Source organism: Oculina patagonica, chromosome 12 (assembly GCF_052425735.1).
Source record: "Oculina patagonica isolate OP01 chromosome 12, crgOcupat, whole genome shotgun sequence".
Classification (NCBI taxonomy): Eukaryota; Metazoa; Cnidaria; class Anthozoa; order Scleractinia; family Oculinidae; genus Oculina; species Oculina patagonica.
Window position 1 is genome coordinate 6,052,911 of NC_135769.1, and position 14,343 is coordinate 6,067,253.

Sequence of the window (14,343 nt, forward strand, 5' to 3'; positions counted from 1 at the left end):
CTGTTTTGTATTGTGAAATAGATTAAATTGCAAGACTCTCGGAAGCATTGAAGTATGGTACTCTTGAGTATCCAGATAATGTGGATTATTTACAGTTAAGTATATTTAATCTAGTTATGTTATTAAAAAAAGAGAGGGATGTATTTCTAACGGCTCTTTTTTCAAATAAAAAAATTATAGGCAATCGAAATTCTCTTTTTTGCTTGCTTCAAGACTGTTAGTCATTGAACCGATGCAAAAATGCCCTGTCGGCAGAATTCTATAAATTGATTCACCTCTAGATCAAGTCAAAATATCGGAGAATGGTACTTTTTACCGTTTGCCAGGTTTAGGAGCCGAAGCAGGAAAAACGAATATCTGCAGAATTGAATGTGATGTGCCTTTTACTACCATTGGATGTTACAAAGATTCGGTAAGTCTCAGCTGAAACCGATCAATCCCATGTCCAGTTATGTGTCTCTTTAAATTTTAAGGTGGCCTCATAAGGTTCAACATTCAATCACAACTACACCTATGATGTTGAGGAATACTTCTAAGTACAGAATTGAATATGTTTACCGATAAGCAAATTTAAGTTACTTTGACCCCAAAATAAGTTGCCATGGCAACCTCAAAGGAGGTCAAAGATACCCTATTTTCACCTTTTTTGCAAATGACCAAATCATTATTTGGTCAAATTTTTTGTGTTTAATATCTTTTTGTCTAATCAGCAAAAAGGAAACAGGATTCACAATTAGTGGTATGTAGTGCTGCATTAATATAACAGATTTTTCTTTCTAGACTAAAAGAGTATTGCCAAACTATATCTTAAACGAAATGGACCCGACCACTGCCAACTACGGTGGTAGGAAAATCGACTGGTTCAACTGGAATGTTTACATGCCAGGATTCGTCTGCCGCTGTGCAAAGAAAGCGAAGGAGCTTGGGTATGATGTGTTTGGAGTGCAGTTTTACGGTGAGATATTATCCTAGTTCAGTCCGCGATTTTTAATTTGCCTCACAAATGACAAGTGTCTGAGAAGGTAACCAGGCTGGGGTTTCATTAGCCTCTGCCCTCCCCTTTATAGGACGCCAATCAATCGCAGGGTTACCCCCTCTAGCATGAAATTCGCTTATTTATACACTTGGGTGGAGAAAGACATTGTGAGAGTGAAATGTCTTGCCCCAAAACCCCATATCAAGTTATGTTGATGGAGTAGGAGCTCTCAACAATACAGCTTAAACTTTTGAAATCTTGCAAAACTTTTGAAAGTAATAAATAGACAGTGTACTTGGCCATACACGAGTTTAATTTATATGTCACTCGGACGTTTTTTTCGTGGGAGCAGAAAGTATGATTTGATTTTTTTAATCACAAGATTCCCCAAATACAGTGGAGCCTTTAAAACCCTCAAACCACTGAATTGCTAGTATTATGTCAGAAAACACGCTCGACTTCTAAGCGAAGAAATAGGGCCAAAACTACACATGTTATTATGGAGGCAATGCAATCTTGTCTTTAATGATTGTTCAGAAATGTTGTTTATTTTCTATCAATAGCTGAATGCTGGGCAGGTCACAAGTCAAAGAATCACTACAGGTCACTGGGAAGAGCCTTTCCCGCACAGTGTCTGGGAGATGATTACAAACCCTGCGGAGCCTTTGATCGTTACTGCGTCGGAAAGACATGGACCAACATGGTGTACGAGATCGGTAAGATACCTTATTATAGCAATGCTCCATGAAATTAACGCGAATTTTAAAAATTGAGAAAATTTAATCAAGCCCCATTAGGGGGAGGTGGGTGCTAAGTATCCCGTATCCCATTAATGTCTTGTCTAAACATCCCACATCCCGTTAATTCCTGTGGTTTTTATCCCCAACTTTGATGTTCGATTTTCCAGAACTTCCTTATTAAATATCCCATATCCCGTTAATTTTTCTCTATATATCCCGTATCCTGATAACCCCTAATAGGGTTTCAAAATTGGTTCGGGAATTCGGGGGTTTAAGAAACCAGTGGTTAAACTGTAGCGTTCGACTGAGCGATGCAAAACCAAAGGAAAGGACGTTGAATCAATTCAAGTTATTACATCGGGAGGCTTAAAAGGTCGAATTTTACTGTAGTCAAACAGGAGAGAAGTTGCTTTGTCACATTTCCAAACAAAGAGAAAAAAAAGGAAGCCTCGAGCCAAGTGGCCCATACTGTCGGTCCTTTTCTCGGCTTCGATAGCATAAAGCGGCTGGGAATATTTCTACTCCCCCTGGATGTGATGCTAGTTCATCATAGGGTACCCACCCAGCATTATTTCACCGGTATCCATTTATACACCTGGATGGAGAGAGGCACTGTGAGAGTAAAGTGTCTTGCCCAAGAACACAACACAGCGACCCCGGGCGGCCAGGGTTCGAGCCCGGACCGTTCGATCCGGAGTCCGGTGCGCTAACCATTTTGCCACCGTGCCTCCCAAAGAGAAAAGAGTTAATTGATAATACAACATACAGTAAATGGTTTGAACCCATGAGTTTCATTAGTTCGTATAGTATGATCGTCCGGGTGAGAGTAGTTCTGAGAAGAACTGTTGTTGGTGACTGACGTTTCGACAACCTGAGCGGAAGTCATCTTCAGTTGTTGACTCTGATAATACAACGCAAAGTACTTTGACGAAGGTCTCGCGTGCTTTTGTTATATTTTCTTAATCGAAGCTAAAACTAAGGAGTAAATGGAGAAGTAAAAACGTAAAAATCTCTCAGCTAATTAAGATCAGATATCCAAACCACTGTCAAGATAGTTTGCGTGCAGTCGTCTGCTGTTTCTTTTGTTTCACGTGTAGACAGGAGACTACGATTATTGATCAGTTTTAAATGGTATGATCACATCTGATTTTTACAAAAAAGTGAAAAAAGGACGGGAACGACACAAAAGTGGCACACAATAACCTAACAATTCTCACTGTACTTCATGCCAGTTGACACGACGTGTAGCCTTCCATATGAGAAAGTTGGCTGCTTCAGGGATCTGCGCAGATCGCAGCGTCCACTGCCGACCTACCTGATGAATGACCGTGATGTGTTCCACGAGCATTTTAGCGGTAAACTCATTGACTGGAAGAACTGGGATGTGTATCTACCAGACTTGGCTTGCAGATGCGCCAAAAAGGCACACGAGAGAGGCATGACTTTCTTTGGTCTGCAATTCTATGGTGAGAGTCTTAGCTGTTTTACATCAGTTTTTACTCATTTCAAAAATTGGATACACTGAATCCTTGACAAATAAAATGGTACAAAATACGTTCTGAAAAACTTCATTAAATGGGCTTTGTCACAAATTTTAAACAGATTAATGGTCCATTGTCATTACCAATTGCTATATTAGCTGAGCAAGGAAACTGTGTTAATGAAGAGACCATCTGTGGTCCTGTCTTAGTTCAATAGTTTTGACTATTTTCCTAACTGGCCTGTTTTATTCAAAACAGGGGAGTGTTGGAGTGGCGAAAACGGTCACAACACGTTCGCCTTGGATGGTCCGCACCAGGCCTGCACGGACCAGTGTTACCAACCGTGTCAGCATTACAGTAAATTCTGTGTCGGACAAAACTTTGCCAACTACGTCTACAAAATAAGTAATTATTATAAATTATTATATATATATACTGTGTTGTATTTTGTTTGATACTTTGTAATACAATGAACATAGGCGAATCTTGTTTTCGGGCAAGCGCCTTTGGACGCTAGGATTCCGGCGCTAAAAAAATATTTCATCATCATCATCATCATCATCATCATCATCATCATCATCATCATCATCATCATCATTGTCATCATCATTATCATTATCATTATCATCATCATCATCATCATCGTCATCATCATTATCATTATCATTATCATTATCATTATCATTATCATTATCATCATCATCATCATCATTATCATCATCATCATTATCATTATCATTATCATCATCATCATTATCATCATCATCATTATCATTATCATCATCATTATCATTGTCGTCGTCGACATCGTCATCGTCATCATCATCATCATCATCATCATTGGTCAAGAAGGTTGACGGGTGGCCTCATTTCGTTTTCTTTAAATTAGAAGACCCAAGAGGATGAGAAATGCTCGCTTTCAGCCCCTTATTGGGCTCACCGCCTCCCCAAGGAGAATCCTTTTCAAGAATACGCTCGGACCTGCGCGCTCGCTCGCGTAACATTATATATTCTTGTAACTAAAATTAAACCGTTCAACTCGCTTAATCTTTTAACTCGTTTTTGAAACTGAAATCACACAGCCAAGAAATTGAGTGGCACTGAATACATCAGTTTTCTAATTTTATTGACCTTTTCCTTTACCTTGCTCAACCTTAAGAGAACGAAGAATGTGAAATTGCAATCACTCCAGTTGGATGTTTTAACGAGGTGATGAATGATCGAGCCTTGGGAGAAGAAATCTACAATGAGGTCAATCCGTCGAGCCCAGTCTTTGGGGGACATCTGATTGACGTGAAGGACTGGGAGAAAGACTTCCCATTGTTCCTCTGCAAGTGCGCACGAAGTGCAAAAGCTAAAGGATACCAATACTTTGGCGTCAACAACTTTGGTGAGGAATTGTGATTTTAATTATACACCGATTTTCTGAGCCATTTGTCGCTTATTCTGGCAGGAGTTGCGTTCAAATTGCTTTATAATAGTCTCCTACTGGCATTCATCCAAATAATATCTGCTTTGGCATTACATGTAAATTAATAGAGAAAGGCAGTTAGCCGAACAGTCAGATAGTGAGACAGTCTGACAGACAGACGGACAGTCAGACAGTCATTCAGAGAAACAGACAGATTGATTGATTCACTTTTATTTGAATACGGTTATTTCAGACAGACAGACTAGCCTCCGTGGCGGACAGACAGACAGACAGACAAAAGAGAAGACAGGTAGACAGACAGACGGATCGACTGACAGACAGCTAGCCTGAGGAAGCCAGACAGACAGACAGACAGACAGATAGGGCAACAGTGATCTGATCGGGAGTTCGTGGGTTCGAATACCACCAAGGTCAAAGAAATTTTCTTTTCCTAGTGTGGTCCTTGATTTTCTTTCTGGGACTAGCGCTCAGAAGGTAATTCATGGGATATTTCCCAGCCTATAAATTACCTCAGAGTTAATTCTTTTCTTTCTAGCCACTCCTGCGTAGTGCAACATTATATTGTCCTCGCGATTGGGTTAGACAGACAGTGCTGACAGACCAAACGGTAGCCAGGCAAAAAAGACAGACAGACAGGGAGGCAGACAGATAGACTGATTGATTGATTGATTCACTTTTATTCAAATGCGGTGATTTCATAAATTTCAAAACTTCTTTACATGAAAGCCGTATTTATACAGAAGCAAATATTGTCCCACAAACAATATGTACAAATAATAAAATTTTATAGACAACAGTTTGCTTGCCTACTGGCCAGATTTCCTTGAAAGATAGCTTTAGATTCGGACGCTTTCTATGTCAGTTGGTAAAGAATTCCACAGCATTCATTCTCTATATTTGAAAGACCCTTTATAATATATTATACATTACATTCCGCATTTCTTAGCTTAATCTTGTAAGGATTGTTCTCGCGTGCATATCGGACAGACAGACACACTTACAGACAGGTAGACATACAAACAGACAGGCGGACAGGCGGACAGACAGTCAGAGAGACATACATACATACATACATACATACATACATACATACATACATACATACATACATACATACATACATACATACATACATACATACATACATACATACATACATACATACATACATACATACATACATACATACATACATACAGACAGACAGACAGACAGACAGACAGACAGACAGACAGACAGACAGACAGACAGACAGACAGACAGACAGACATACAGACATACATACATACATACATACATACATACATACATTCATACATACATTCATACATACATACATACATACATCTACCTTGATTTGATAAAAGGTGGCTATCGGGCTGTTAAGGAATGTATGGGGTTTCTTTTTTTTTTTTTTTTTTTTTTTTGAGGATACGGAGAATTGTTCGGCTTTCTTCCAATGAAATGTCGCCCTGTCTAATGTAGTGAATGCAATCTTACTTTTTTTTCTCCCTCCCTGTCTCCCCCCCCCCCGTCTCCCTCCCCCTAGACTAACTTGTGGTTAGTCTAGCCCAGTCTCTAACTCCAACCCCTCTCTTTCATTTGAATTCTAGTTGCGCGCGCTAACTAGTAGAACAGTTGTGATCTATAGCTTTCCATTCTGCTGTCTAAAGGAAGTTTGCCGGAGGACATCATTAAGTCCTATGAAGGTGGAAGTCTAACGATTTGCAAGTTTTGCGTCGGCTGTTATTGTACCTTAGAACAAAGCTTTAACGGGTTGAACTCTTGACTTGGTTCGTTTTGCTTGGTACAAATAACGTTGTGCTTCCTTTAGACAGCAAAGGTCTTCAGCCACATCAACTAGGACTCGGAACTAGACTTTAGGGCTGATTTGAAGGCGGTCATGGCGATATTGGGCTTGAACTCTTCCTTGGCTGGAGACTTAGAAAAATTCTGTTGTAATGTCCGAGGGTATTGGTTCGCTTTTTAACGATTCTTCACATCCGGGGTATTACATTGTGAATAAGATGGAAAGGTTGCAAAGAGCGCAGGTGATGGTCGAAAGGGAATTTCTTGAAACCCTTATGTGAGTAGAATTCTCTTCATTTGATGATTATTTTGCCGTTTTGGCTCATTTAGCGATCAGCGCGTTTTGTGATTTGTCAGCGAGAAGCAATTCGATATGCGTGGTTTCCGGCCGTGAACTGACATGAAACATATCGAATTGTCTCGCTGAGTCATGAATTGTTTAGTTATTTATTCCCCAATTCCTTGAAAATGAAGCGAACGTCGATGTAGAACGCCTGTTGATAGTTCATTTTAGACCATGCATGGATTTAGAAAGCTTCAGTTCAGCTCTCGCTCTAGCACTTTTTAAGTTGGTTTTTCAGTTGATGTTATTTCATGTTGTAAACAAGTTAATTAAATTGTAGAATTCATAATTTGAACAAAATGCCGTAAATGCAGTCTTCTTGGTTCGAAAAGACATAAATTAGAGTAATCAACGTTCACCTCGAGCTAAAACTATCCCTCATTCAACGTTCTCTGCCGAAATATGGCTCAGAACTATAGTGTTGTGTCAAAATTCGGAAGACACCTTTTATCAAATCAAGGTAGACATACATACATACATACATACATACATACATACATACATACATACATACATACATACATACATACATACATACATACATACATACATACATATACATACATACATACATACATACATACATACATACATACATACAGACAGACAGACAGACAGACAGACAGACAGACAGACAGGTCGGCTGCTTCGAAAAAACTTCTTTGAATTTCTTAAGATTTACTCAATGAATATGATTAATTTTTGACTCAGGATCATGCTGGAGTGACGAAGTTGCAGCTGGAAGATACAACGTGCACGGTGAATCCTCCCAGTGTTATGAGAAGGGCTTCAAAGGAAATACCAGTCCTCGAGCCCAGTGCACTCCCGGGTCCATGCTGTGCTCGGGTGAAGCCGTGGCTAACTACGTTTACAGGATTACTGACCCGAGTGAGTTGAGGTGATTTCATGACATGTATAATGAGAGAAAGAAAACTTTTCCTCCTCTCTTCTTGTGGTTTTTATTGTTTTGCATTCTATCAAGGTACTGGATTGTCATATTTTCTACCACACCTAGGGTTAAGATGGGTACCTTTATTTAGACACGGTAAGGATTAAAGCTATAAGCTTGTGGGGCCGTGTATTGCCGAACGAAATGGAATTTGGAAGTGTTGGTTTTTGTGGAGGGAGGAAAACCGGAGAACCCGGAGAAAAAACCCTCGGCGCAAGGACGAGAACCAACAACAAATTAGACTCAACCCACATTTGACACCAGGCCGGAATCGAACCCGGGCCACATTGGTGGGAGGCGAGCGCTCTCACCACTGCGCCATCCCTGGTCTCTAGGTAACACCTAGGGACCGTCCATTATTTTCCTGGAAGGAGGGGAGATGAAAAATAATCCTTTGCAACCATTTTAATCTATGTACCTCTCCGAATCTTTTTTCCTGAAATGCAATCCATTTGTTTTATAGATATCGTGTTTGCAAGCAGTTAAGGGGAAATCTTACCTTCATAGTGATGTATATTTTGGGGAATTTTTTTTATTTGAAATCAACGTTTTGGATTTTATGGAGAAACTTTCGAGCAACTTTTTGGATTTGGAGCATATTTTAGCAACTTTTTGGCATTTCACTGACAACTTTCCAGCATTTTACGAGCACAATCGGCACAGGCCTGCTTGCAAATTGACTCTCACAAGTTGACATCCTAAAAATGCTTCTTCCTATTGTTCGATTTCCATCCCGGCTTTAAACAAATTGATCAGATATTAATGTCCAAATAAATGAAATACATTTTCTTAATTCAGTTTCAGCGTCCTGAGACGCGAGTCCAGTCCAAGCATATTTGTAATGATGAATGCCAGGAGCCCATGAACTGGAGCCTTCATCTCCTATACTAACCCTTGGAGTCAACCCTTTCCCGTATTAATTTATTTTTAGAACTAATCTCCCGGGGTCTCTCGCGGGAGATTTCGCGCCTCTGTCAATCATTTGTTGCATTCCGCTGTGGCTACGCAAGCTGTGATATCTAAAACAATGGCGAAATATTAAAGAACGGAAGACTGCAGAATGATGTTCCTTTTCGTCGTCTGAATTCAGTATTTCTTCAAAGGATGACATCAAGTAATGCTATGACTAAAAAAAACTGCGGAATTTTGTACAGGTCTGTCAAAAAAAGTAAGAGCAATTATTCGAATCGAAAGGCGCCGAGACCGATCTCGCAACTGCGAAATTACGAATATATTTTGAAAAGATGATGGGTAGGCGTAACAGATCGGTCAATATTATTTGCCGTGTAATTCTTCTGATAAGGAGACAGCTTGATAAAAGCTTGATCGATTCTAATTCTAATCGTTGTTGCGAACAATAAATTTTACTGGGTTGTAAACATTCACACCAAACGAACGTAACAATGGTATAAATTTATAAACAAGGTACGCACTTTGGCCTGTACCAACACATTGCAAATCCAATTCTACAAGGCATTCAAAACTCTGAGTGACAATATAATTCAGACAAGCGCTAGCTTGTGAACGCTTAGGGTTGACAGGTTTGGTCCTTCGTGGCGAAGGCACTAGACAAACATTAGAATCTAAACAGCCGTTCCGGCTAAACGACCCGTTCGGCTTTAGAATTCTCCAGATAGTACAAGAGTTCTCTTTGGAAACATACAAAGCGAAAGAAATGTACGGGGATTGAAATAAGCGGATCACACGGTCTCTAACCGAAGAAAGATGTAACATTCAGGCCGTTGGCCTGTACGCGTATAATTTTAAAATTGTAAGATGCGCAATATCTCACCTCTGCAACAGCGACTCATTATATATGCAACGATCTCTGCCATAATTCCAGTTGCTGGACTTTAGAAGACACAAACACATATCATTTTCCTGAGGTTTTATTCGAAGCATGATGATCTTATATTGGCTGGATCTTGAAGCATACGGATAGTCGAAATTTGCATCGAAGCATCACGTTTATAGTGTTTGTCGCCGTATCAAAGAACACGCGTTCGCTACAGCTCGGCCATATTAAATTATTTCTGCTTTCGTTCGGGAATAGATCTTACAAATCCAGCGTCAAATCTCACAGTACTGTCTACGTCTAACACTGCATGTAATAAGTCCGTGCAAACCAGAAATCGGAACGATTCAAACAAGCAACTGAAGCAAAAACACATTTCCGATCAACCCCCGATCAACGCCATGACTAAACTGACTTCAGTTTCAAGGACAAAAAAGTGGTTTATTAATTAACTTTTAACCGTTATTCATTCACGAGTAAACCAGGCTCTCTCGGCTGTAAAATCAGGAAAGTAGATAAAATTATAAAGGAAAACGGACAGGAAATGTGCGTACGACATTGACCGCCATTTTTTTTTTACATCGTCGCCCTAGCTGCGCTGCATGTGGTCTGACCGCAGGAGCAATGATTTCGCGGGAAATGTGTTTCTAAAAATAAAAATATACGGGAAAGGGTTGACTCAAGGGTACAGTACGTATGGAGGCTCCAGTTGATGGGCTCCTGTGAATGCTGAGAAATAAAGTGACCGCTGAACAGCATATTCAGATAGGAGCAAATTATATAAAGGCCGTCAAAATGCCAAGAAGAAAACAATAAAATGTTCATTCTGAGGGAGTTGTTGGTCACACAGAGGTTGTTTTCTAAGTTTTAATTCTTCTTTTTCCTTTCTTTCTTTCTTTCTTTCTTTCTTTCTTTCTTTCTTTCTTTCTTTCTTTCTTTCTTTCTTTCTTTCTTTCTTTCTTTCTTTCTTTCGTTCTTTCTTTCTTTCGTTCTTTCGTTCTTTCTTTCGTTCTTTCTTTCTTTCTTTCTTTCTTTCTTTCTTTCTTTCTTTCTTTCTTCCTTATTTTCTTTTTTTCGTTCTTTCTTTCTTTCTTTCTTTCACCTTGGCAACGGCGAACAACAGTATAATATGCATATTTCAAAACTTCCGAAAAAAAGAGAAAATGTCGTTATTCTGTTGACGACCTTCAGCCACTACACACTATATGATGGCTCATATATTGTGCGCAATTACTTAGCCTATCAGATTGAATTATTTGCATTTGTATACTAGTAGAATTGCTGCGAAGCCTTAGCGTAGCAGCAGAACTATTTTTGACTGTCCGTCCGGGCGCTTTATATAGGCGACACACTCGATTCGACTTTTTCACTGGCGATGATTTTAAGTACATGCAGTACGTATGATCAGCGGCATTTACAATGTTGAAGTTGCGTTTGTCGTTTGCGATGTCCTTTTCGCTAAAGAGCAAGAAGTTAAATTTTAAAGCGTTGCCGCTTGCGCTTCTGTTCAGTACTTTGTAAATGCTTCTCAAGAAATCTCTCCTGAGCAAGATGGTCAGTGCCGGAGAAACGGTCTTTTCATGAATAACGAATTACGAGGCCTTCTCATAATTCGCTTTCATAATTATTCATTACCAATTAAATTTAAGGAGAAATTTTACTTTCTGAGCCTTAAGCGGGAAATATGTACAGCAAAAGCACTACGAAGATTATTTGCGACGGCTCCACGAAAACGTTCCATAATGACCGCGCGCTGGAATGGAACGAGCTTTGAGCTTTTTGACGTCATAAATGGGTGTTTCTGATGGCTTTGCAATCGAATTTGCACGTGCTATGTTAGGTTTAACCGCGGTCAAACGCACAGGCAGCTTTTCTTCCTATTTCGGGGAATTTCGTACATCTTAAGTGTTAGTATGAGCAAGGATCGATAAAATAGTTGCTGCGGGTAAACATTTTCCCATTTCCACAGGTAAACGAGTCTTTTTACTTTTTAAATGTTCCGAATCCGAATCAAAGTGCTTTGACACTTGTTTTTTGCATATTTCTGTCGTTTGACCGCGGTCGAATGTTAGGTTACATTGCTTCCATTCGTCAATTTCACTAATTTTTTTATAAACTAAGCGAATTACAAACATTTAACTCCTTGAGAAAATCATATCTTTCACATCTGAAAATGTGAACATCCGAAACATTCCTTTGACCTTCCGTTCGTTCCTACTATTATTATTATTCTTATAACTTACTTCGCAGCACTTAACTTGCTATCAGCAATTCCTAGTACTAATTAGTTATTATAAGCACGATTATACACTAACAGTTTTTGTTTCACAGGTTAAAGGTCAAGTGAATTCAGATATCAACATTCTTTGGTTTGCCATTTTTAAGCATCCAAACATTAAAACACTTCATTATTAAGTTAATTGGCCTACAGGCGAGTACGTGCACGAGCACTTTGATCACAAAGTCATCAAAAACACCAATTATGACGTCAAAAAACTCAGCGCTTGTCCCATACCTTCCATGCCAGCGCGAGGTCATTGTGGAATCGTTTTCGTGGAGCCTTCAAAAATCTTCGTAGTTTTTGCTGTATTTAGCGCTTAAGGGCTCAGAAAGTAATTTTTTCCCTTTGATTTAATACTTGGTGAGAATATTAAACCAACGAATAGCGAAGCGCGCGAGTGACGTCACGACTCAGACAAGACTCAGACAAACAAACCAGCAGAAAGGCGGACGATTTTCCTAAAACACTTTCTAAAGCAGCCGGCATTCCTAAAAATAAACACTTTCATAAAACGAAAACTACGCCTAGATCCTATCTATTTCTCTCAGAACACGCTGATGTTTTCTGAGCCTCCTTGGGGTTATATATTTATTTGCATTCTATTTTTAGACCTAGTGCGCTTCGCTATTATGCATGCTTGACAAGCAATATCAACAAACTAAAAGTGCTAATGATCATAACAAATATTTAGCTAGTTCTAAACCGTTTTTAATCGGTGCAAAATCCTTTCTTCCATCGAAATGGAAATGACTTGCGATCTTACAGCACAAAACAGTGACGTCATAAGTGTAACCTCGTTCCCAGGGTGTCTCTCTCCTCGCACCCTCACTCTCGGGGGTAGGGAGAGAGACATCCTGGGAACGAGGTTGTTATTATTTGTGTTTTTGCAACCTGGGTCGATGCTTAATAATACGACACTTCCCAACAATTTTCCCGAGCGCTGTACGACTATACAGGCCAAAAATAAGCATTTTTCAAATTAAACTATCTCTGGATTAAATCTGTTTTCACGGCAGCCATGCTGGAGGAGTCAAACAATAATAATTATTTGCATAAAAAATGTTTTTTTCCCAAAGGAAAATCATTTTATTGTTTCACTCCTCCAATATGGACGCCATGAACACACTCTATATGTTTATTTGGCTCTATTAGCACTTTGGTTTAAAATTTAAAAAAAATCGAAATTACGGTTCATTTGACCTTGAATTAATACACTCTATAACATTTCAATGTTTAAAAGAAAGATTATTTTGATATCAAACAATCAAAAGAAAGGCCAGTTAAAGTTAGTTCATAATTGTGATATAACAGCAAGCTCATTATTTAGTATGCTTGCTAAAATTTCAACCGATAACATTCACAGTAAAGAAAGCAGCAAGAATTGATAACATAGCAAACACAAATATGAAGACTACTAATGCTTCCCTTTTGGCTCGATCAATTTTTTTAGCAATAGTTCTCTTTGTATCAGAATGACCAACATTTGCGCGAGGAAATTCCGTGGAAGGAACATCACAGCCCAAAAATTCACATAATGGCTTCCACCCTTGTTTGACGTTGTAGATTAGAAGTTTCTCCGCCGGAATGACGGCCCGGACTCTCTCGTTGTGTTGGCGATATTTCGCTCTGTAGAGAACGCCAGCCTCGGGATTGGTGCTTCCACAAATCGCCTGGTGCATTAGGTCAAAATAACGGCGCGTTTTTCTCCTCGAAGGTGCGATCTCCAGTAGAATTTTCATGTAGAACGGTAACATTTTGTTTTTGATCCGAAGGTGCTCTTGCCAACTTTTCAGCCAAACGTCTTCGGAGTCTCGCACTGTTAAAATGACCTTTGCTTCTGGGAAGGCGTTGGAAATTTCCTCGAACCAAAATGCTGCTGGATGGTCGGTGACCGCGTCGACATCTTTGAAAACCTCTTTAAAGTCAGGGAGGTGGTCAGTTTCGAAACTATCCAGCCATGGTTGTAAGTGAAAATGTTTTGAGGAATGATAGTACACTTCGTATCCAAGAACTTCTAAAGCTCTCGCTAGAGTACAAGTCCCTGTTTTCATCAACCCGGCACAGATGACCTTCATTCTGACTTTGCACTCAGTCAAAATGGATTAGCCGCATTATTTCAATGAATTTGGCTCTGTTTGATTAACATTTTAAATGTTGAACCCAGTTTTTCAAATTAAAATAACCTAAGCCATGTATTGTTTAGACCCGTGGTTCAGCCTATTGAACAGATATAACTCCATTATCTCTTTTGCCAAGTCGAATAATAAGAACTACTACGAAGTAGTAGCGTGTACTATCCCACTATCTATTTCACGGGTTAATTAAAACCACTCTAGTGAAAAATCCAGCCCTTTTATTTTGAACAGCCGCTATCTTGCTCATTGTTCAGTATTTCTGCAACGTGAAAGCTTCCTTTAGTGTGATTATCTATTGTATTGATGAAAACTCGGCCACTTTATTTAGATGTGTCGGAATGCTTTAAAGAACGAGGCATAACACAATAGGCATTGTAAGCTTGCGGAAAGACAATATTTAGA

The 14,343-nt window shown here is 39.4% G+C and overlaps 1 protein-coding gene across 1 annotated transcript; it reads left to right on the plus strand.

Annotated features, from left to right (window-relative positions):
• The first annotated feature begins 309 nt into the window (after nucleotides 1–309).
• On the plus strand, nucleotides 310–10,713 carry LOC144631811 (uncharacterized). The gene is made up of 9 exons (XM_078490379.1): nucleotides 310–412; nucleotides 781–955; nucleotides 1,540–1,692; nucleotides 2,949–3,182; nucleotides 3,456–3,602; nucleotides 4,357–4,587; nucleotides 7,493–7,679; nucleotides 8,529–8,575; nucleotides 10,249–10,713. Exons 2-9 carry the CDS (start codon nucleotides 817–819, stop codon nucleotides 10,263–10,265), a joined length of 1,155 nt encoding a protein of 384 aa, XP_078346505.1. The 5' UTR covers nucleotides 310–412; nucleotides 781–816; the 3' UTR covers nucleotides 10,266–10,713.
• The last annotated feature ends 3,630 nt before the right edge of the window (nucleotides 10,714–14,343 follow it).